This window comes from Xiphophorus maculatus, chromosome 9, assembly GCF_002775205.1.
Source record: "Xiphophorus maculatus strain JP 163 A chromosome 9, X_maculatus-5.0-male, whole genome shotgun sequence".
NCBI lineage: Eukaryota > Metazoa > Chordata > Actinopteri > Cyprinodontiformes > Poeciliidae > Xiphophorus > Xiphophorus maculatus.
The window spans coordinates 2,968,981-2,991,737 of record NC_036451.1 but is presented as its reverse complement, the minus strand read 5'-3'; the positions used below and the strand labels follow the sequence as shown (position 1 = coordinate 2,991,737).

The window sequence follows — 22,757 nt, the reverse complement described above, 5'->3', positions numbered from 1 at the left end:
CATTGCTGTCTTCCTATACCAGTCTGGCGATTCATTTCTGACCTCTGACTTCAACTAGGCATTTCATGCACTCAGCTCCAGCTCTCTTTTCCAAATCATTCTCTGTAAACCCGAGAGCGTTTTACTAGTTAACAAGTAACTCAGCAGGTGTGAGTGCCTGGTGAGTGAATATTAAGAACTTGTCACAATGCTTGGATATGTAGCTGTCCCAAACCATTTCCTCATTGGATAAAGTTAGCATGACTGGCGGTCCTACAGGGATCTCCTGTGACACACACATTCCTATGACTGCATTTTGGGAAATCATTTCCTCCTGCCAGACGAGGAAAGAAATTCCCAAACTTGGTGAAACATTTGGTGAAATTTCCTTCCTTATTAAGTTTAATCTTACAGCTGATCTCAGAGCAGGAAAATACTCTACATCATTGACATCCACTCTCCTTTTCAGCTCATTTTGTTTGGAGGTCATTGTGCCTGCTTTTTCCACAAATAGGTCTTGCCCGGTGCCGCCTGTTGTGTTGCCCGGCAGCCACAGAGCATAAGAGCAAGCCCCTCTTTTCTGCTAACAGCTGTTCTCTGCCTGCACTCAAAGAGAGACACCATGTTTTTTATTTCTGAATGGACTTGTTGTTCATTGTGTGGGGTGACTTTTATTTACTTGCACACAAAGCCAAATCCCTAATCTGTCCTTCTCTCTCGCTCTCGTGTGAGGTTTAGAAAATCGCCACTGGGTTTTGCGAGGGCAGCTTAGCAGCAGTCGCTCTGTTGGGACAGATAGACATGGCACTGCTCCTACGCTGGAGCCCGGAAAGACTGGCAGTGTGTGTTTGTGTGTGTCTTGGTGTGCGCACAACCAGACTCGACCCGCCATTCACAGCCCACTGACTTAACACGTTACTGGGGCAACCACACCAGTTGGCCTGCAATCCCACATACCAGACAGACACATGTAGGAGAAATTATGGTATGTCTGCAGCCAGGCCTAATCCCAGCATAACAAGGAGAGCAGCGGTGCCAAGTTTCAGCTATCAGATGTCTCCAGTCCCTTTAGGTCACAGTCTGGAGGCTTAGGTAAAGAAACAAAAATGGTTCATAGCTTTCATTTTTAATGCTCTGTTTTCACCTTAGTCCTTATAGGAGATCAGCTTTGACACACTCAGTCAAAAAGATGTGGCACTTTTATGAGACTGAGAGCCTTTTTATGTCTGTCCACTTTCTATCAGAAGGTCTCTTATGTAAGTTTTTAGCGAACTGTCGTGTGATGAGATGGAAATTCAGACTGCTTGTTTCAGCTCATGGGGCCCAGTGTAAGTTAATACTCACTGTAGAGGGTTGTTACTGTGTAACTCACATTACCTCGTCACTTTACCCACTCTGGCACTTTTAAATGTGATGCTGCTACGTTTTCTGCTTAGCATTAAAATTTATTCTGAAATTGTCCTTTAAGAGTAAAACATCTTGACGGCTGTCACTGACATCAGGAAAGAATCCCATAATGTCTGCCGTTACAAAATTATTTATTGGAACAACATGTTTTGTGCCTCTAAGGTTCTGTACATAATTATTATCTTGGTACATAACTTACATAGTGATAATTTAAAAAGCTTGCTAACTGCATTTCTTATTAGCGATAAGAAATGCTATGAGGTAAAAATAATTTTTAGATGAACAATGTTTGTGACATTGTCTTTGTTATTTTTAGATCTTGAAAATTACATGAGATAAAAATAGATTTTTAGGTGAACAATGTTTGTGACAATGTGTTTGGTAGTTTTGCTCTTAAGATCTGAGCAGAGAGCTGTTAACTCTACTTGTAGTGATAATCCCATCAAATGCAAATATTTTAGAAATATTTTATTGTAAAACTAGGCAGCAGAATAATAAATACACAGCATACTGCATAAGAAGTAGAGATGAGACAAAGAATACATCGCAATTTGTTGCAAATTGTTAAGCTCAAGTCTTTATCAGCATCAAAGTAGGTGATTGGTATTTCTGACTTTGCTCAAAGGTCATGAGAAACTAATCACTAATCTCCAGTTCATTGCTCTCATAGCATCTTGTTTGAATTTTGTATGAATACAGATTAGTTACCTACAGAGCCAGAGGGTGTTGAAGACCGAAGGTATAGGAGCACAGCATTAAAAAAGGCCACAATAGTAATATCAGTGTAAAATGTTGCAGTGGCAGTATGCATAGTAATTACCCATCATCTGTCATTATGATGTCTCTACCACTCTTCATGGGTTTGAACCAGATATTTACCTTTGAGTTTCTCATCATGATGCTGAGGAAATCAGCATACTTGAGGTGTGGCTTTAAAATACATTAACAAAACATTGGTGTGGCTCCAATTTGAAGTAAAATGTGTCAGTCGAGATCTAGTTATCTGTTTGGACTTTACTTGTAACTTATGGTACATTCTATTCTTAAACTCCCAGTCTGGACAATAACTCAATCTTTAAAAAAGTAGCAACACATTTGATTTCAAACACAAAACAGTAAGAGGTAATAGTGATAAATCAGTCAATTTGTATTTATTTCTAAAAACATTGTTGTAAACTTTAGCTTATCAAAGTCAGAGTCATTTTGCAGAGAGAAGTGGGAATCTTCATTGTTGAAATACTGATTAAAGCTGATAAAAGTATCTGAAATGCTATGAATTATATATTTGACTAACGTGTTTCTGTGTGTTTGTGATTCCAGGTGGTGGGTCTCTATCGCCTGTGTGGCTCCGCAGCCGTAAAGAAGGAGCTGCGTGAAGCATTTGAGAGAAACAGCCAAGGCGCGGAGCTGTGTGAAAGCATGTTCCCTGACATCAACGTCATCACAGGTAACGTGATCAGCTGGAGCGGAAAACACGACGCAGCATCCACACACTGGACCCTAATCAGGGAAATCTGTTATTCAAGCACATACAGGGAATCTTTAGAATATCAATCACATTTTACCCCAGTGTAACTGTAACTAGAACAATGTGACCTAATGACTTGAAATCACTGAGGTGAAATAAGCAGTGATTGATAAAAGTGATTCCAGTGAATCTACAAATGAAACTAATGAGACCTTCATTTGTCAGAGTCTGGGTTTAGTATTGATCACAATCGGTAAACGTTCTGTCTGAACTGGTGTGGCCGTCACACATGTGCACTTCTAACAGTGTGTGTGTGCGTGATGTTAGTAATAAAAGCATTCCAGCAGTCGATATATAGATCAGTGCCTGAAGGGAAGCACAAAAACACACACCCACACACACACTGATCAAACCCGGCTGTACATTCAGGTCATTCTTTCTCCATCAAGTTTGTAGGTTTGGACTTGTAATGGACTGTCCCCTCTATGGTTGCCATGACTAAGAGGATTTTTGTTGTCCTACAGTTTAGCTGAAATAAGGCACAATTGACAATACCACTTTTATTCTTAATTATTTTTATTTTTTTTACTTTAAAATAAAACAGAGTCAGGCAATTGAAGAACATCTCTGAGTTCATCAGCTCAGGGAGCAGAAAAGGTTGTAGAAAATGACTTGAGTCATGACTTTCTTTTCCTGTGGAGGAAGGCCATGGAAACCAGTAGGTATTGTAGAAGCTGCTGTTGGTTTTAGAAAGAGGCCTCGCTTAGGCGTTGTTCCATCATGCCTGCTTTGATCCACATGCAGTTGCAAGGCAGAGCAAAGAACACAGTTAACAGTTGAACGGGCTGGAAAAAAAGGCCCTGCACCATCGAGGATTGTTGGTTTTTGCTTGCTGCCTAAATTTGCTCTGCCAAGCGAGTTGCTGTGGCTGATAGAACTGAAGAGATGTTGGAGTTTGATACATGATGCGATGATCAAAGGGTCATAATCTTGCTTTATTATATTTCTTCTACTATATTAATTATTTTGTTTTTTTAAATTTCAGATTTGTTTGAAAGTTGTCTGATTTTACTATCCCAACGCCGATATTATAAACCTGTGCTATGTTCTAATTAAGGTTTATAAAACTAATCTCCAGGCCATCAAGTGAGCAGCGTGTGGACGAGCTCGGAGGAGTGGCGTGTCACACGGCTAATTTAAAAGCGCTGGCAGTGAAAGGGATTATCCTAGGGGTCAGAGTTCAACTCAAAGCTTGCAAAACATGCTCAGAGCACGGACCTACACTGTTTCAGATCAAATCCTTTGTTTCATATCCCAATACTAACATCAGTATAAAGATACAAAAGAAGTATCCGCAACAGGTCGGAATGAAAAATAGTTATTTTTGTTCATTTTGTTGTTGTTTTTTTGTTTGTTGTTATATCAACAACATATACATCTTTGCATTCATGGAAAAGCAGTTGCATCTTTCTCTGTTTAATAAAGTACTGTATAAAAAAGTGTAATAATAATAATTCTGTCATTCTTTAATAGTAAAAGAAAATACCACATTTTCACATTTATTTCATACATTACAGAAGATAATATGGACAAGATTTTTTTTTTCTTGATTTGTTAGGGAGTGCAGGTGATAACAGTGTCAAATTGTTGTGTTTGAATGAAATCCTTAGTGAAAGCATGTGAAATGGACATTAATTAGGACAATTTGTTGTCATAAACCCTGAACCCAGAAACCAGCTGATGGATTCCCATCATGCCACAGTTCCTGCACAGTTTTGACTGATTTGCCATTTCCTCATCCTCCTTCTCCGCTTTGCCCCCCACCATCGGCAGTACTCCAGTGAAGACATGGAAAGTCATTAACAAGTGCCCCCTTTGTTACCGAACAAACACAGATGGTATTTGGCTCACGCATGGGGGATTAGCTGAACTCTGGGCAGGCCAGGGAAGCAAGAGAGCGTTTTACAGAGAGCAGCAGGTCGGCTCTGTGGCCGTTGATTTGTTTCCTAAACTGCGGGTCAGAAATTAAGAACTAATTCAGGATATATTTATAATAAATCACCTCATAGTACAGGAGTGCAGCTGTTCCAGAGTTACAGAAATAGTTCCGTGGAAATTTTGAGCTAACCACTATGTAGAGATTCTCCGTGTGATTGGTGGAGGCAGCGACACACACCTCAACCCACCCCCAAGTACTGTGGGGGTGTGCTCAGCAGTGGGGGGGTTAAGATGGAGAACAAATCCCCATTTGTTTTCTGGACGGGGTGCTGAGTGCAGCACTGACAGGAGGAGTGACCCTCTGCTTTGTTTGAACAAGAGGTCAAAGGTAGAGCCATGCCCTAATGCATCGTGTGCCTTGTAGTGTTTGGTGGCACATTTGGGGTTGTGGAAAAGTTAAGCATGTAAGGCTCAATTTAAGAGTTTTAAAGAATTGTCTTGATTGCAGAGATATGTCTTGGTCCTAGAAGATATGTGTAGCAAGTGTGTAAACATGTTTATATTTCACCCCAAATCCATCTTCATTATCTGTGTATATTTGTTTTTCTTGGTTTTTGAATTGTATTTTATTTTGGTGGAGAAACTTTTATTTTCTTGTTTCCTGTTTCGTCATATCCTGTGTGTTCACGCCGCCCTCCTCAGTTCTGGCCGAGCTGTGCTGGGGAGAGGTGTGTGTGGGGAAGCCAGAGCCCAAGAACTGCTGTGCTGAAAACATTCTTGTTTTAAACAGAATAAACCTGCCCTGCTGCTCCAATACAGCCAGGGTCCTCGTCTGCTGGTTCCTTTTACCAGTTGCACACAACGCAGAGTACATACAACAGATGAGTCAGATGAAGGTGGCTACATATGCACCGGTCCAACATTAATATCTGAATTTAAAAATCTAAAGAAATCGATTTTTGGAGACAATGTGTCTGGTCCATGAGGACAGATCAATTCAGTCTAATTCTGTGTTTTGTGCTCTGAGGGACATCATGCTTTGTTATGTATTTTACATTATATTTAGAATTCCTAATAATACTTTTTGAACCATTTGAAAGAACGTTTGTTGCAGTTGATTTTTACATGTTTGACCTGTTGCTTTAGTCAGTTTGTGTTTCTTTACTATTTATTTTACGTTGTTAAAGTTGTGTTTTTAGATGTTGACCAAGTTTGTGAAGCTATTGGTGTATTTAAATGTGCTGTACTGGTGCAGAGATATCAAATAAATTTGTTATGCAGTGGATATACGTATGTTTATGTTTTAAAAAAGAAACGTTTTAAGTCAATTTAAGTCAGCTTTTCTATATCAGATCGGCTGAACCTCAGAAATCTGTATCGTATTGGAAGTGAAGAAGGTGGATCGTACATCTAGTTCCTATCATAATGTGTGTATATATATATATACATATCATAATGTGTATACACATGATATATATACACATACAGAGTGTATTAATAGCGCTGACATGCCAAACGCCAACTGCTTGATTATAAGAGCAATCACAGCCGGTGGGTGTTTGTTGTCAGCTTGGCTGAGAAGGACGGTGAAGCACCTGCAGAGTAGACACACCTGTTCACCAGTGAGCCCCTGACTGACCTCATGTGTTCCTCATCAAGGTGTTGTAAGTGTGGGTGCGTGTGTGGAGGGGTGGGGGGTGTGTGTGTGCGTGTGTGTGCTCAGGCTGCAGCAGCGTCTAAGACACTAAAGTAAACACACGTCAGGATAATAATTTACCTGAATGGCTGTGTTCTCCTCATTTTACCCGAGTACCTGTGCATACACACACGTACACACTCTTCCAGGAATTTTTTTGTTTTTTCCAGCATTGCAGAAACAGGAACGTGTATGAAATGGCTTCAAAGATGTTATGTAAGGCGAGGAAATAGTCAGGTTGTTTAGGTTTGAAACAGTCCAGCTGCTTGTTGTTGAGTCTATCTCGGAGCAGAGGGGAGGTCAGAAGATCTGCCATGCAGGAGTTTCCATTTGAATGGAAGAAAAACAAGCTGTGTGGTAATTCTCATTAGATCTGGTTTGCCTACTTCCTTTAACGATGAAAACAAGTTCAGTTTAATGAGTTGGATGGATGAAAACAGATGGAATTATTTTGCTTCCAGTTTGACTTCCTTTGATGAATCAGTCTGATTATTATTTTCTGACTGAATTTTTCATCAACGCTGTCAGTGGAGAACCGGGAAGACGTTTGTTCATCGGTTATCTGGTTTGGAAATCAACTAGCGCTGGGAGACATTTAGGGGAATGAATGTAGCTTTTATTGATGTTATCAAATGTTGCTCATTCATATCACATATGACTAAGGCAATGACAGGAAGCATTAATGGAAGTGAGCCAGGTTATTAAATGTGCTGGCTCACAGGGCACAGGAGGTGATAATTAATGAAGATTTCAGTCTGTTTGCTGGAGCGCTGTTAAAGCCTGGCTCAGCTGTTTCCCAGCTGATTGATTGTTTACCTGTGATACAAGGGCTGATATGATTTCTGCTTTGTTTGGTTACAGGTTGATTTTTAGCAGATGTTTCAGAAATACATTATAGTTAGGTGTGTTTTTTATGTCTGGTGTTTGTAAATAGTTTAGTAAAGTCTAGTAGTGTAAGCAGTTTTGAAACGGGTCAAAGCCCACGTCCTTAAAAGTTGTCTGGTTCAGGTCAACTTACAAGATTGTTGACCAAAAATTAAAAACATTTGCACTGCTTAAATAGTAATAGTATATACACAGCTCCACAAGTTATACGGTAAGACATATAAACATTAACATTTCAATTTTGATGATTCTAAATACAAAGATGCTGGTTGAAAGAGTTTACCAAGCATCAACTTTGCTTTGCATTTGCAAGAACTATTGTTTTTATTTCTTCTATTAGTTCCCCCAGTGATCAGCACTGAGAAGGACAAACGATCACAATCTGTTATGGCTGCAGTGACAGCATTGAACAGAATTTTTCAGAAGTTGAAAAAAGAAAAGAAATCATAAGATTCTTATGAAAAATACTCTCAGATGTCCAAATTTGTGCAACCAATTATTTTTTAACATTTGCAGATGAGTGCAATCAGCACCCTCGATGCCAATTGGCTGGACCCCAAAGAGCAGAGAAAATGAGAACTGTGAATGCCAGGTTCTGTAGTGCCAACGCGCTGTGGGTATTAATGAATATTAAAATATACAGTATTTAATGCTCAAACTATTAAAACAGACAGTTATAAGTCATTTGATAGTGAATCTGCTATTTCTGTTTAAAGTTTGCAATATTGAAGATGCATTCAGTATTCATTGAATGCATCTTAAAAAGTAAGATAAAAACTTTTCATTTCTTGTCACCCCAATGCTTTAGTTGAAGATTTGAGTTTTTTAATTCTAAAAAACACTAGCAGACAACAAGGCAGTCAAAAATAGCTGTAAAATGCTCTAAGCCTCAGGTTCTTTTAAAAAGAAAAGCAGTGGCTTACACGGATTAAAAACTTAGCACATTAAGGTGTGCCTAAGAGGATGGCTGTGGATTCGCATCAAACTGTACTGCTAGAAATAGAAGGCGCAAGAAAAGGATGCTAATAATATGCTAATCACTCCAGGTAATCTGAAGTGATTAGCATATTCAGAGGTGATGAAGTAGAAGATCCTAAATCCAGCTCAGTAATCAGCGTTGGTTATGTGAAGCGATTGCGTTGCTGCTTTGGGAATTTCTAGGAAGTGATCGCGGTTGTCACATTTACATCGATCTCACTGCGATCTGGTTTTATTCAACACAGACAAGTTGGGACTGTTCATTCAACAAGTCTCTGGATATTACGAAATACACTTATAAAGGCTGACAGCTGTTTGAACAGAAGTTTTATTTGTCTTTTCGATATTTCTGTATTCAAAATGTTTAAAACTTTTAACTAAGTTTCAGTGAGGGACGGGTTCATTGACAGGGTTCCAGCCTGATGGTGGTTTTCAGTCTCTACATCATGCATGGTGTGATTTTCCAACCTTAAACCCACAAATATGCAATATTAGTTTTTTTCATGAGCTGAGATTTTTCTTTGTTGCTTATTGTAAATGAGTGAAATGATAGCTCTTACTCTATGTAGTCCACAAATTACATAATGATTTTCCTTATCAAATGTTAACATTTGTATACAACATGTTACTCTTGTTGTATACACTTCTGTCACCAATGCCAAGTAATTAAATACTTACTTTGCAAGTAATTATTTTGATTTGTTGTGCCTTTCCTACATTCTTTAACTTAGTAATGATTAAGTTAAAGTGTTTTTAAAAGCTTTATTTTCTAACCTTTAAACTCCTAATTTAAATTCTTAACCACTGCTTTCTTGTACACCAAATTATGTTCATGCAACCCATTATTATTTGTATTCCTGATAGATTTAGATATCAAATAATTCCTATTCAACTTATAAGATGTTAAATAAAGTATATATTTAGACAAAACTTTTTTATTTGCTTTTTATTAAAGAATAGCATTTCAGATGGTATTTAAATCCTTCGCAATAATCAATGGAAAAAAAATATTTATTGGCATTATAGCAGTGAATCTTGTTATTTTCAACCAGCTTTTTGCGTGTTTCCAATGGCTGGGTCATCGCACAATGTTAACATCATCTTCAGTCAGAAGGGACATGCAGTTGAAATTATTTTAAACCTAAAGCCGTCAGCGGTATGAGTAATTTCAAGCTTATCCGCAGATCTAAACAAAAACTTTTTGTAAATTAAAAGTTTGAATTTAAGAGAGTAGCTGCATTAATTTAAAAATATGTTTCACAAAATGTTAGCATTCTTGGAGGTGGCTGTATCTTTCTGAAGATTAGAATTACTTACAGGCAGAACCAATAATGCTAATTACACAGCCGCTGGCCTTCCCTGAAAACCGATCCAGCTTCATGTAGAGGAAAATGAGAGCAGACATTCGCCACAAAGACCTGTCAAGCTGCCAAAAACCTTTTTTATTTTTTTAAATTCTCCCCTTTTGCCTTTGAAGAAAAGACATGCCAGGAGCTTAGTGGAGACAGACAGCATCGGTTTCATGTTGTTCTGAGGCTTTTGTCTGAGCTACAGGAGTCCAAAGTCACAGGTGTTAAACCAGACCCTCCCCAGTCTCCCAAAACACTTAGAGCCAGTGCATCACACCCTACTCAACCAGGCCGCCTGCCAGACATCATAGGATCACAAGCAGAAATAATGGAGCCTCATTTAGTAGATATTTATTTCTTATTTTACAGAAAGACGTGAATGAAAGAAGGCTTGCTAGCTCCCTGCGCATTTCATTCAGTAAGAACAAGATAAATAAATTGTTTTAGAGAGGTCTTAAACTATTCTAATAATCTTCACCATGAAGTTTAATGATGATCCTAATAAATTCAGATATTTTATGTTACAAATATAAATATTCCAGGTTTGGGAAGATTTTTGTCTTCCCAAACTACCAGAGGTGCTTGTAGAGTGGATCCTCATAATCAGGTTTTTTTCTAGTATAGATAAAAAGAATAGTATTTTACATTTTTTTTAAAAACTATGAGAAATTTAGATATAGCTACATTCAAACACAAGCTACTTGGGATAGAGAATATGGATATGTATTTAATCTCCAGCACTAGTTTTAGCTATTAATACAGAAATAGATCTGAGAAAAAAATACTGTTGTCAGACACCGATAAAGAGAAGCCAATACATCTGATAAATCATATAATTCCTTTGTATATATAAGAGGGGTTCTAGAACAGGTCTCTGTGGCACTCCAAGCAGTATGGATCCTAGCAATTAATCAGAAATGTTTACTATGTTTAGTCCTTTAAGTAAAGCAAAAACTCTTTCTATTTCATTGTGGTTAATGTACATAAACACAAATATCTGAAAACCATCTGACATAACCTGTTCAGACTGAATTGTGAGTCATATTTTCTCATGCTCAGTCATCTTTCTGTTCCCTCGTCAGGAGTACTAAAGGACTACCTGCGTGAACTTCCCTATCCTCTAATCACCAAGCAGCTGTATGAGGCGGTCCTGGAAACCATGGCCACCAGGCCCCTCAAGATGGCCGCTGCGGGGTGCGAGAACGATCCGGCAGACTCGGAGTATACCGTGAGCCTGCTGGAAATCCTACCGGAGGTGGAGAGGGTAAGATAAAAATACGGCCGTCACTCCGCTGTATCCTACAGTTTAATGACGGAAGATACATTTACAAAGGAAGCTATGAGAGAGGTCACTGTGGCTAAGCTGTGGAATGACGGCAATGCCCAAGATTGCTACCGTTACAACGACATTACGTGTGTTTTCAGCGTAGTGATAATAGCGGTGCTAAGTGGTTTGCAGGGCTGTACATGTCATTCTTGGAGGAAAGTCTAAAGTTTATTACTGACAATGCACCTAACAAACAGTTTAATGTCTCAGCTGCGAAGAAACATAATTACTGTTATGTTAGCAATAAAATCAGCCTATAAAGATATATATATATAGTAAAATGTTAAATGCTTTGGTGCAAATTATAGATTTACAACTGAGAGTCAGTTGACCTACTTGGAACAAAAATTAAAATGATACTAAAATGATGAAATCGTAAAACTATGAGAGTATCTTTATTACTCAGGGTAGTAGGCATTGTTGCTAAAAAAATAAAAATATTGTGCGTGAATAAATAGATGTGCACATGGTTAAACGTATACTTTAACATCTTATAATTAAATTTTACCTTTCTGTTTTCTTTAAAGGAGTTTGTTAGCATCCCACTTCTTGACTTCCTTGGTTCCTTTGGTTTTGGACTCTGGCAAGCCCATTTTAAAACTTCAGTTGGTCTTTGAAACTGTTGATAATTTTATCCACATCAACAAAAACCCAGTTCCTTTTAGGACTGTTGTAAACGAATATTTTAGTGATCGAGTAATCTATTTATTATTCAATAGTAACCGGATTAAAAAAAAGATTTAATAAGCAGCTCCAGGAGGAGAAAAGCTGCCGTACTCCAGGTATCGCGGCAAACATTTTAAGGATGCTTATTGATCCTCGGAAAAACGACAAAGACCATGACATCATCACCAATCAATAAAATCCTCCCAGGCCGAATTTGCAAACTGGATGTTATGCTGCTAACACATAGCTTTCGTCAGCAACTCAGGCGGAAGTGAGAGCGCTGCGCAGCGCAAGTAATCACCCGGCCGGAACACGGTGCGCTAAATAATAAAATAGAACTTAACGAAGCTTCGAGGCAGATAAATTTTCCTCGAAGAATTTTAATAATCGCGGTACTCGGATCACTCGAGGACATTTTCCCATTTAACCAACAGCAGGAGGAAAGGCAGGGGAAGTGACTTACAAGGACACTACGACTGACGGACAGGCTTCAACCTTCTGGTTAGAGGATGAATGTCCGACAAAGAAAAGACTTCTGTCATCCAAGCACACGTCTTAGTCCAAACATTACAGGAAAAACAGAAGATACAGAAGACATATAAATAAATAATTTCAAAATTTTTCTTCCTTTAAGGTGATAAAAATTCTGCAGAAGTTAAGCAAAAACTAAACTGGTTTGTAAGAGGAGAAATGAAAAAGTAAAAAAGGTATGATAACTGGACTGCATAAAAGTCTGACAGCGGTACTGCTGTCAGACTTTTGGCAATCTTCCTGACCGGTTTCCACCTTTCATCAATTGTTAATAAAATGTTCGATTTTGCAATGTCACTGTTTCCTAACATTTTACTCCACTTATGATTATTTTGACTGCTTTGTGCTTTGTACCTATATCCTGACCTTTCTATAATAATATATTTTCCTTTGTAACCTGTCTGTAACTACTTCAGCTAAAGGACACAAATAAATTAAGATTGATTAAGGTTAATCATACTTCACTTTAAAGGAAGAAAAACTTTTAAATTATTTACAGTTTGACAGGGTTTCCCCCAGAAAATCTGCTAAGCTCAGTGGCAACGGTGCCAGGGCAGTCGTCCAGCGCCCCACTGCGTTTTTGAGTTTAAAATATCTATAAAGTTGACGTGAAATTTGAAAATATCACAAGGTAATTATGTGTTATTGAAAGATACTTTTAACTGTATCTAAACATCAACTATAAAGTCTAAAACAGGGGTGTCAAACTCCAGTCCTCAAGGGCCACTGTCCTGCAACGTTTAGATGTGCCTCTGCTGCACCACAGCTGAATAGAATAATTAGATCATTAGCAAGGCTCTGGAGGACTGATCTACACAAGGAGGAGGTAATTAAGCCATTTCATTCCAGTGTTTTGTACCTGTGGCACATTTAAAAACTGCAGGACACCGGCCCTCGAGGACTGGAGTTTGACACCTGTGGTCTAAAAGAAGGCAAATATATAAAAAAAAATAGGATTAAAATAAATGTAACACAGTCCTCCATGTGTTCGCATTCTGTTCATACTATGTTGCCATTGTGCTTCCAGCAGTTTCACAAAAGAAAATCTTTAACATGTCCTTGCTATCACTGTTACTGGTGTATAGAAAAACCTTTTGATAAATATAGAAACGATGCTTAGCCTGGTGGGGTGCACATAAAGCCCGGCAGGCTTACAACACGCCGAGGGAAACCCTGATTTGATCTCATTTCTTACCTCAAAAATGTAGCATTTTAATAAGAGGGGATCACTTTGTAGATCCTCTGTTTCCTGCTCCTGCAACAGATTAGCTTGATGAAGAAGAAGCTTCACTCTGATACTCCTCTGCTGCCGACAGTGGTAATACTGAAACTACTAATCAGCATAATGACATGTCTTATTTGTCCACGTTTATGTGTGTGTCTGCATTAGATGACTTTGCGGAAGCTTCTAGACCACTTGAAGCGTGTGGCGTCCTACCAGGAAATGAACAAGATGACATGTCAGAACCTGGCAGTGTGTTTTGGCCCAGTGCTGCTCAGCCAGCGTCAGGAGGCGTCGTGCCACACCAACCGCGTCTTCATCGACTCAGAGGAGCTCGCCAGCGCCCTGCACTTCAAAAAGCACATTGAAGTCCTGCACTACCTGCTGCAGCTCTGGCCAGGTGAGCCCGACGTCCTTTTATGTTGCTTTTTTGATTCACTTACATTCAAGTCGTGCAGCTCCTTTTTATGGAATAGTTTACAAATTATTACCAGCTTTGTGGCTCAGCTCTAAAAAAGAACTGATGTGGGACTGGGCTGCTTTGATCACTGAGGTTACAGACTGGCATGAGTGTGGCTGATAGACGCTGACCGCCATCTTTGGTTTTTCTGGGATGTAACTCTCCACATGGGCTTTATTGTGGTGGCTGAGCCAATCAGAGCCAAGCCAGCAAGCCCAAAGTAAACCCAATTTATGAGGCGTATCCTCACCGTTCTATGACAGATCAGTCCTCCAGCAGAGTCCCAGCTTTCCTCTGTGCGGCCCATCTGTCAGCCGCCACAGCTGTTCCTGCTGGCTGCAGCTGTCTGCTGTGAAGTATGAAGGAACCCAAAGATTATTCCAGAAAGCACTTAAGATCAGGGATGATAAATGTTGCAATTAAGGAAAAGTTTATGCTAAATGCAGGTTTACTGCATTTCTTTTGACATTTAGTAAACAATTATGTCATCCCTACATGAAAAAACTGCATTTTTATAGATTTTGAAATTCAAGGAATATGTTCCAACCATTCTCAAACTGAAAGGAATGCAATAATATTGGTTGCTTTCTTGAATAAAACAAAATTATGTCACATTTTAAAAATACAATCTTGCTACAAACCTCTCTTAGATTGGATTACAGAAACTTTATTTGTAAAATTTATCTATTTCTACGTGAGCCTGCTAAATGTATCTGCATCCTTTGAATCCTGCTCTTAACTGACTGTTTTAAATGCTTAAGGAGCTATTTTAGAAATAGCTAATGGTAGCATTGAGTTTCATGGGAGAGATGAAAAATATGTAAAAAAAAAAATTAAAGGGTGAAACAAAAGCGATGAAATTACAAACAATGTCTACCCAAAAGAAACGTAGCTTTAAAGTCTCCGGTTTGAAATTGAGTGCATTAAGAAAATATTTCTATCTTTATTTATCCAGTGAGGAACATAAAATCAATAGAGTAGCAGATAGTAGTTGCTTGGAGATCCAACAGTCCGGCACCCTACCCAAATATTTAAAGTTGTTCTTTAGGTTATTGCAGAAGTGAATACCTGCTTGTGATAAAAACAATTTCAAAACACAAGCATTATAAATTCAGATATACATTTTCTGCAGTTGTTCTGCTCAGAACTGACACAGACGTGGATCAAAACACTCGCCCCACCTTGGAACATGTGCATTAAAGTGGTTTTTGCTGTCAGAACTTGCTTTTAAGGTTCTTTATCTTTCTATAATTGATTCCTAAATAATTAGAACTACAACATATAAAAACAAGCATAAAACAAATCCAGAAAGGAAGCCTGTAAGATGTAATAAAGGACATAGGAGAGGAAGCACAGGATGAATTTTATATATATCAGAAAAACATATTTCTTTTTTTTTAGGCCCATACATGTGGATAGAAATAAAGTGAGCTGGTTTTAAGCTTTAGACTAAAGCAATTACTAAGAAGAGTTTCTGGTCTTTTCTGGCTGCCGTCTGTAATAACTTCTACAAAAAGCTTTCATTCCAGGTTCAAGCCTTTGTTTACACCCTCACCTCCATTCCATCCTCTTCTCCAGCACGGACTGGAGGACGCCTGGACTGTAATTAAAGACATTCCAGACTTAACCTTACCCTTCAGCCCCCGGAGCTTCACCCTAACATTTCACAATCATTATGAGATATTTTCAGCCGCCACTTCACGCCTCTCACACACACATACCGAACGCAATTCAAAGCCGCGTTGAGCAACATGCGCATGGGGGCAAAGGCGATGGCATCCGACGGCTGCTGGTGGGAAAACACTGGAGGCATTTACAGAATGCGTGAGAGAGCGGGCAAAGCTGATGGACAGCTATATGTTGGGCGTGTTTTCTAACTGTGAGAGGGAAAGGGCTTGTGTTTGTAATGACAGGAACAACATGAGGGAAGTGTATTTGTTTACGCCAGTGCTCTGGTTGAGCTTTAACATGATCTGGGACAATCAACATCTAGTCACTGTTTACTGGACTGTTTTTATTAATACATTAAGTACTTAAACTTAAATATAAGATTTTTTTGCACACATTTAGTTTCACAAAGTAAAATAAGAGAATATTATTGAATTGTAAACATCTTTTTGCAAATATCTGAAAAATACCATTCGTTTTGTAAATGTGTCCAATTTCATTGTGAAAAGTGTTAGAAAGATCAGAAAAGATGGAATAGAAGCAAAAAATAGACGTTTTTGGAAGGAAGAGTCACTCGTAGTTTAATTATGAATAAGTTTGTAAGATGATGAATGAAATAAAGTTGCATCCAGGTAACATTTTTTAGCCAGGAAAGCTCAAAGATAAAATAGTTTAGGTGTGAAGCTTTACAGTATGAAATCGACAGGAAGTGCTCAAAATGAGCTGCTGCTAACTTCCCTATCCAGATGGACTGAGCTGCTTTTTCTGTAAGATCATAGTTTCCTTTATTTCCCCACATCTTCTCATTGCCTGAGCTCCTTGGCACATGCACACTCTCACAGTTGTCTTCCTAGCAGCCAAATAATTGTGGGTTCAATTACTCAGAAGACAAAGTAATCCATTCTGCATTAAAAAAAATGTGCACAAGCCTCTCCTGGGTTTTTGTGAAATAACAATTATAGGCAAAGAGAAATCATTTCAGAACTTTTGCATTTAAACATTTAAACTGTATAATCTGCCAGATTGTGAAGGATTGTGCACAGACCTTTTCAGATTATTTCAACCTTATATCACAAACTCCATATGTAATTTTAAGAAAGCAAGATATTCTCACAGTTTCTTATAATGCCTCAAAATGTTTCAGACTTCTGAAAACAGTTAATAGAAATTAACTAAAGTAAAATTGAAGTTTTTCAGTTCCTTCTTATCCTTCTTTTAATTCTTTAATTCATGCCATTAGTGAATCATGTCTGAAACTGAACAACATTGTCTCTGAATAGGGAAAATAGTGTCTGTGTGCCTCAAGTGATAATTGCTTTAGTGTGTAGCCTCAGGACTGCTGTTGGGTTAGAACATATATTTAATGTAGAAACTGTTGAGATGACAAAAAAAACTTGACATAACTCAACATTTCTGTTCTGGGAACATTGGAAAAAAAAATGTTTCAAAAAACAAGCAAAATTTGTGATCTCTTTATGACTTTATTTTCTAAGTACAGAACGTGACTCTTAACGCCATAACTGTGTTTTATTCTTTTCCAACACAGTAAGAAATGGTACATAGAGATAAAGACAGACAGGTAATCAGACTGACTGTGTGATCACTCACTCTTCCTTTTCATGGGGCAGTCACGTGATTTTTTTCCATGGGGCATCACTATGGTTAACTTTTAAATTTTATTCAGTCAGCAACAACAAAGTGTGGGGTGTGACTTTAGCATGCGCCCAATTTGGCATGTTCTTTCATTTGATAAAAATTACTGCCTAGACGCCTTTAAATAGCAGCAAGCAGTTCCTCCATAAAATGAGCACGATTTACAGAAATTAATTCTTTTGCTCTGGGGGGTTTTATTGGTGCTCAGATCATCCAAAATCACACAATGCATAATTTTTTTCTTCAAAGTCACATCAAAAAAAGAAAATTCTGTCTTTCTGGAAGGAAATCTCTTATTTGCTCTTATTTTGCCCAAGCTGGAGTGCTTTTGCCTTCTTTGTATTGAAATAAATGGGAAGCAACAAAGGAAGCCACTTTATGTGAAACACCCAACAGGCTGAGCCCTACAGAAGCTAAAACTGTCTCTTTTCAAACCTTTGGCTTTTATTTGCTTATGATTTGTAATTATTGGTTTCAATCAGGAACATTGTCAATCAATGTAAAATAAGATATTCTGCAAAATCATAATTTATTCACCATCTTAATTTAGGTATTATACAATGCATATCTGAATAACTTCTATTTTGACTGCAGCATTTGTATAGATTGTAACATGATTAAAAAGCTGTTTTGTTTCTGTAATTCAATTCAATCCTAACTCCACAAAGTGTTTTTGATTAAAGTTTTTATTTTGGTCAATGTTTTACAGCTAAAAAAACCCTGAAATTTTGTTTTTCACTTCACTATTCACTTGTCAGAAAATTTTGATATTGCATAAAGACAATCTAAAATTATTCTTATTACCGAAATATTGAATAGTTTTCTACTAAACTACAACTTTAGTCAATAATCATGAACATACTTCATTATTAATGAGTCATTATTATTATTATTATTATTATTATTATTATTATTATTATTATTATTATTATTATTATTATTATTTGTAGTAGTAGTAGTAGTAATAATACTACTACTACTGCTAGTAGTAGTAGTATTATTACTTTTTTTTTTTTTTTTTTTACCAAAAATCACGTCTTTTTTCCAAAAGATGATTTTGGAAAAAATGTCTTCAGTCATTACATTGGGAAGGTGACGAGAACATAATTCTGCATTTCTGCATTTAAAAAAATTCTTATGTAAAAGTCTTATGTCATATTAAAATTTTCTGAAAAATTGGATTTTCATTAGTTGATCCATATTCATTCAAATTAACAGAAATAAAAGCTTGAAATATTTCAAACTTATATAACATAAGTTTCGCTTTATAAATTGAATTACTGAAAAAAACCTATTCAGATGCACCTTTAATTACTTTTTTCTGGGCCTTTAAACAAATTTTCCATGCTAACTTTTATGAATTTGTATTTATTCTATGATAGTCTGATTAATTTATTCTGTCTTTTATCTCTCCCTGTAGTTGTGGACCCAAATGACCAATCGTCTCTTCGGTTCCCTGCAGCCTCTGAGGCTCCAGCTGCCTTCGACCTTCTGTCAGCCCCTCCTCTGAGACGTCGGAAAGAGCGCCCCCAGTTTTTAAACCTCAGCGAAGCAGAGATGGCCGGTGTCCTGCGGCCCAAACCGGGACGTCTGGACAGTCCCAGCAACAGATATGCTGGCGACTGGAGCGGCTGTGGTGAAAGTTACTTCCCCTCTGAACTGCTGCTTCCTCCCAGTAAAGAAGAAGCAGACTACGACGATGTGCCATCTGAAGACACAGAGACGGTCGAGGAAGCCCACGAGAAGGACGCAGCAGAGGAAGATGACCAGGAGAGGGACACAAGTCCTACGTCTGATCCCCATGTGGAGGAAGAACCTCAAAGAGAGGAGTTTGTGAAAAAGGAAGAAAATGGAGAAGAAGAGGAGGAGGAGAAAGAAAGCGAGAGCGACAGTTCAAACAACACGCCGGCTTTTGAAGAGGAGGAGGAGGCGGAGGAGGAGAAAGTGTTTAACCACATCCTCCCAGCTCGGCTTCCTAAAGAGCATGCTTACCAGGCATACATGAAGATCCAGGACATGAGTCCTGTTCTGAGTAACAGGGTGAACCTGAGAGACCTGCAGGAGAGCATCGACACCCTAATAGGAAACCTGGAACGAGAGCTAAACAAGAACAAGCTCAACGTCGGATACTGACTACTACGCAGGCACACACGCACATCCATTTGTAGACCCATAAACACAGATGAGGTTTGAGGAGAACCTACTTTACTGATCAAGGTGCTTCACAAACACCCACAGTGTTTCCACAGGAATCCTGTGGCTTGTGGTGCTGCTGTAATAAGTTACAAGGTGAGAGGAGAAGAAATGAAACAGGGCACTTCTAGAATTTCTACCTTACCCACAAACATTCCATCAATTTTTGGGGGTTTTTCATGTGTCTTACATTATGTGGTTTGTTTTGGTTTGCATTCTTTCCTGTTCTGTGTTCCATGTTGTTATTGTTGCTTTTCTTCTTATTAGAAGAACCCATTCACCCCTCAGGGGTTTAAAAGGTGCCTTAATTGTGTGAAGGTGGTGCGTCAAGAGGAAAATCCACCCTGAAAGAAAATACGTTATCTCCTGACAGCTTGATTGTACAAACTAAACAACATCTTTGAATATTTTAATTGTCGGTTCTACAATTTTGGCAACGGACTACAGACCGGTCTTAATTTCAATATCCAAAAAGTTTTGGTTTTAATGATTGAAGCAGATATTTTTTTGACTGGAGAAATAATCTAACAAAAGAAATTGAATTCACATCTGTTTCAGAGCTGCTACCTGTTACTGCCTGTTTTGATTGAGTGCTGATTAAAGCAAGCCAAGTTTTTAGGAGAAACGTGTCATTTTCTTTTATTAAAGTGGATTTCCTTTTTAAGGCAACTGAGAGCTTTTCTGTCGAGGTACAAGAATATTATACAACATTAATGCACTTATTAGGCAGGTAGCTGTGTAGATTATCATGCTTCTTAGTGTTAGAATGAATATGACTGTGATTTGAATAAAGTGAGAAAATGGGCCAGTGGAAAACTCCTCTTAAAGACAAAAAATAAACATGAATTTCTGTTGTGCAAGGGTTTTGATAAACATCTCATACTGGAGGTCATAAAAGCAACCAAATGCTAAATTTACTTATTTGATTTCTTATTGGATGGGAATTTTGACACATTTTTCTTTTAGTTTAGCATAAACGTTAGAGGCAACTAGCTTTGTAAAACAGAAAGACATTTTCTCTTTAGTCATCTTTGTGCTCATCTACAGCAAAAGATAATGTTTTTATTTGGTAAATAAATATAAGTTGCAGTAATAGAGAAATTAGCTTTTTTTTTTTTTTAGCTTAGCATGAAGATCCAAGCTAGCTAGCCCAACTTTGAAAAAGGAAAAGAAAGAAAAAAGCTTTTTCTTTATGCTTTTTAAAACAAACTAAAATGAATGTGGGATTGGTCTTCTAGTCGACAACAGAAGACCATAAGCTAAATAATTAAACAGATGATGTCAACGTAAGTTTTCCGTAGCGATATTTAGAAGGCCTCATCAGGTTAGCATCTGTTACCTTGCTGCCTAAAGCAACAAAGGAGGTTTTCATCAATCCAGGGATTCAGAGTGATCAGTATTTAACCTATATGGACATATATACATATGGATATGTATATGTATATAATTATATAAATGTATTTGGAGTATATTATTTTTACATCCTATATTTCAATGGCGTATTTAAAAAGCTTCTGATGACCTTGTAGTGTTGACGGCAGTCGTGTAAATCTCCCTTTGAGCTACCTGTACACATCTGAATGTGCTGGACTAATGGTACAACTCTAGCTGTAAAATATGACAAAATGCTATTGGTGTTGTTATTATGTTGTGTATATATTTGAGCTAATCCGTGTCTGGTGGACTGAGATGTGTTCATGACTTTTGGTGTGTTTTTTATGGTACTGAACGTTGCATGGTCAAAAGCTTTACCAACATAAGCAAGGCTCTGTCTGATCTGCCATTGTATTTCATATTTATGTGTAAAATAAGACTATTTTATAATGTATGCTTATTTGTTTGACCACTTGTTACATAGATAAAGTGATGACCGGATTGCATTTTCTTCTAAAGGACGTAGAGGCGGAGATTGATTAAGATGCACAAGATTTTTTTTTATAAATATGGTACCATAGTCAAAAAGTGACTACATTATTACTACATGATATCCTCTGGGCCCTCTTATAAATGTATTTGAATTTTAAGGTCATACTGTAATTTTTTTCATTTGAAAGAAGCTCGAACTAAAAAATGTAACTTAAGTATAAGATCAGTTGTAGTCTTGACACATCTGGAGAAAGCAAGTGAGATTGAGCAAAATCTTATGAATAGTTTAAAAAGCAGATAAGTTGTTGGCTCTATTTATTAAGTGTGACTTTGTTCATCTGCCTTATCAGAAATAATTGTCTGTTTCACCGAACAATATTTAGTCACAAGCATTTTCCAGATTTTTTTTAAGAAGTCTTGGGTTACAGAATTTAAATAGTTGTGTCAAAAATGCATAGAAATCTGCTTATTGTGACAGACTGTAATGTATTCTTTAAAACCTTATAATCATAGACCTTAATATTTAGGATAAATGCAAACAAACTGAATTTTTCTATAAGACTCAACTTTATGGAAGCGGCAAACTCAAATTAAAAAGTATGTTTTTCAGTGGATTTTTTTAATGTCATTTCTTTTAATGTCATTTGTCAGTGAACTGCTGAGGGAGTTTAATGAAATATCCTCAGCAAAGTTGCTTTTAAACTGTCTGCCTGCAAAGAGAACAGAAAAAAATGCTGAGTAGTATCATAAAACACACGGAGGATGATTAGTTATTTTCATCCATTTATTAAATATGCAGACTGTACTTTGAATCCAAGAAACATTTAAGTGATAATATGAGATCTAATAGTAAGGTCGATTACAAACAGCATGGATCCATTGGTTACAGCACATTGTTGTTATATTTGTTATTACAAATTACATTTGCCTTGTTTTGTTGCATCACATTTTAGATATAATCCTTAATTTCTGTCTCATCCTCTTTGTCCTTTAGAGAAGAAAGTGCCACACTGAACGCACCTCTAAACTGATCAGATAAGTGCTTTGTATTGAACCCGAACAACATGGTCATAATAAAGATATTATTTTACATTCATGTTTGGTTGCTGCATGTTTTCAAACTCTCTGTTTAGTTTGTATTTGCTTTCCTCAAAATGCAACTTTTATAACAAATTTAAACCTAAATTTGGGTGTAGATAAAAAGATTTAAAGTACTATAATGTATAAAATCAGTGGTTTGGTTAACTGGAAAACATACATTGGAAAATTATTTTTCAGGTTTGCATTGATTTTATGCAATGCAAACCTGTATAAAAGGTTTGCATTAAAACAAATGATAATTAGCATTTGTTTTAATGCAGTATATTTCTTTTTTATGTTTTATGCTACTACCATTTGTTTTGAAAACCAAAACACAAACGCCTGTGGATAATGACAGGAGGTTGCTATGGAGACGGGCGGCATTCAGCTC

General features: G+C 37.4%; 1 protein-coding gene across 2 annotated transcripts in view; it reads left to right on the top strand.

Moving 5' to 3' along the window:
- syde2 (synapse defective Rho GTPase homolog 2) overlaps positions 1-22,382 on the top strand; it is a 47,693-nt gene extending 25,311 nt beyond the window's left edge. For both annotated transcript variants that reach the window (XM_023339774.1, XM_023339775.1), the window contains exons 5-8: positions 2,707-2,833; positions 10,783-10,964; positions 13,615-13,846; positions 18,648-22,382. In XM_023339774.1, coding sequence (XP_023195542.1) covers positions 2,707-2,833; positions 10,783-10,964; positions 13,615-13,846; positions 18,648-19,360 — 1,254 coding nt within the window. In that variant the 3' untranslated portion in view covers positions 19,361-22,382. The remainder of the gene's footprint in view (positions 1-2,706; positions 2,834-10,782; positions 10,965-13,614; positions 13,847-18,647) is intronic.
- The last annotated feature ends 375 nt before the right edge of the window (positions 22,383-22,757 follow it).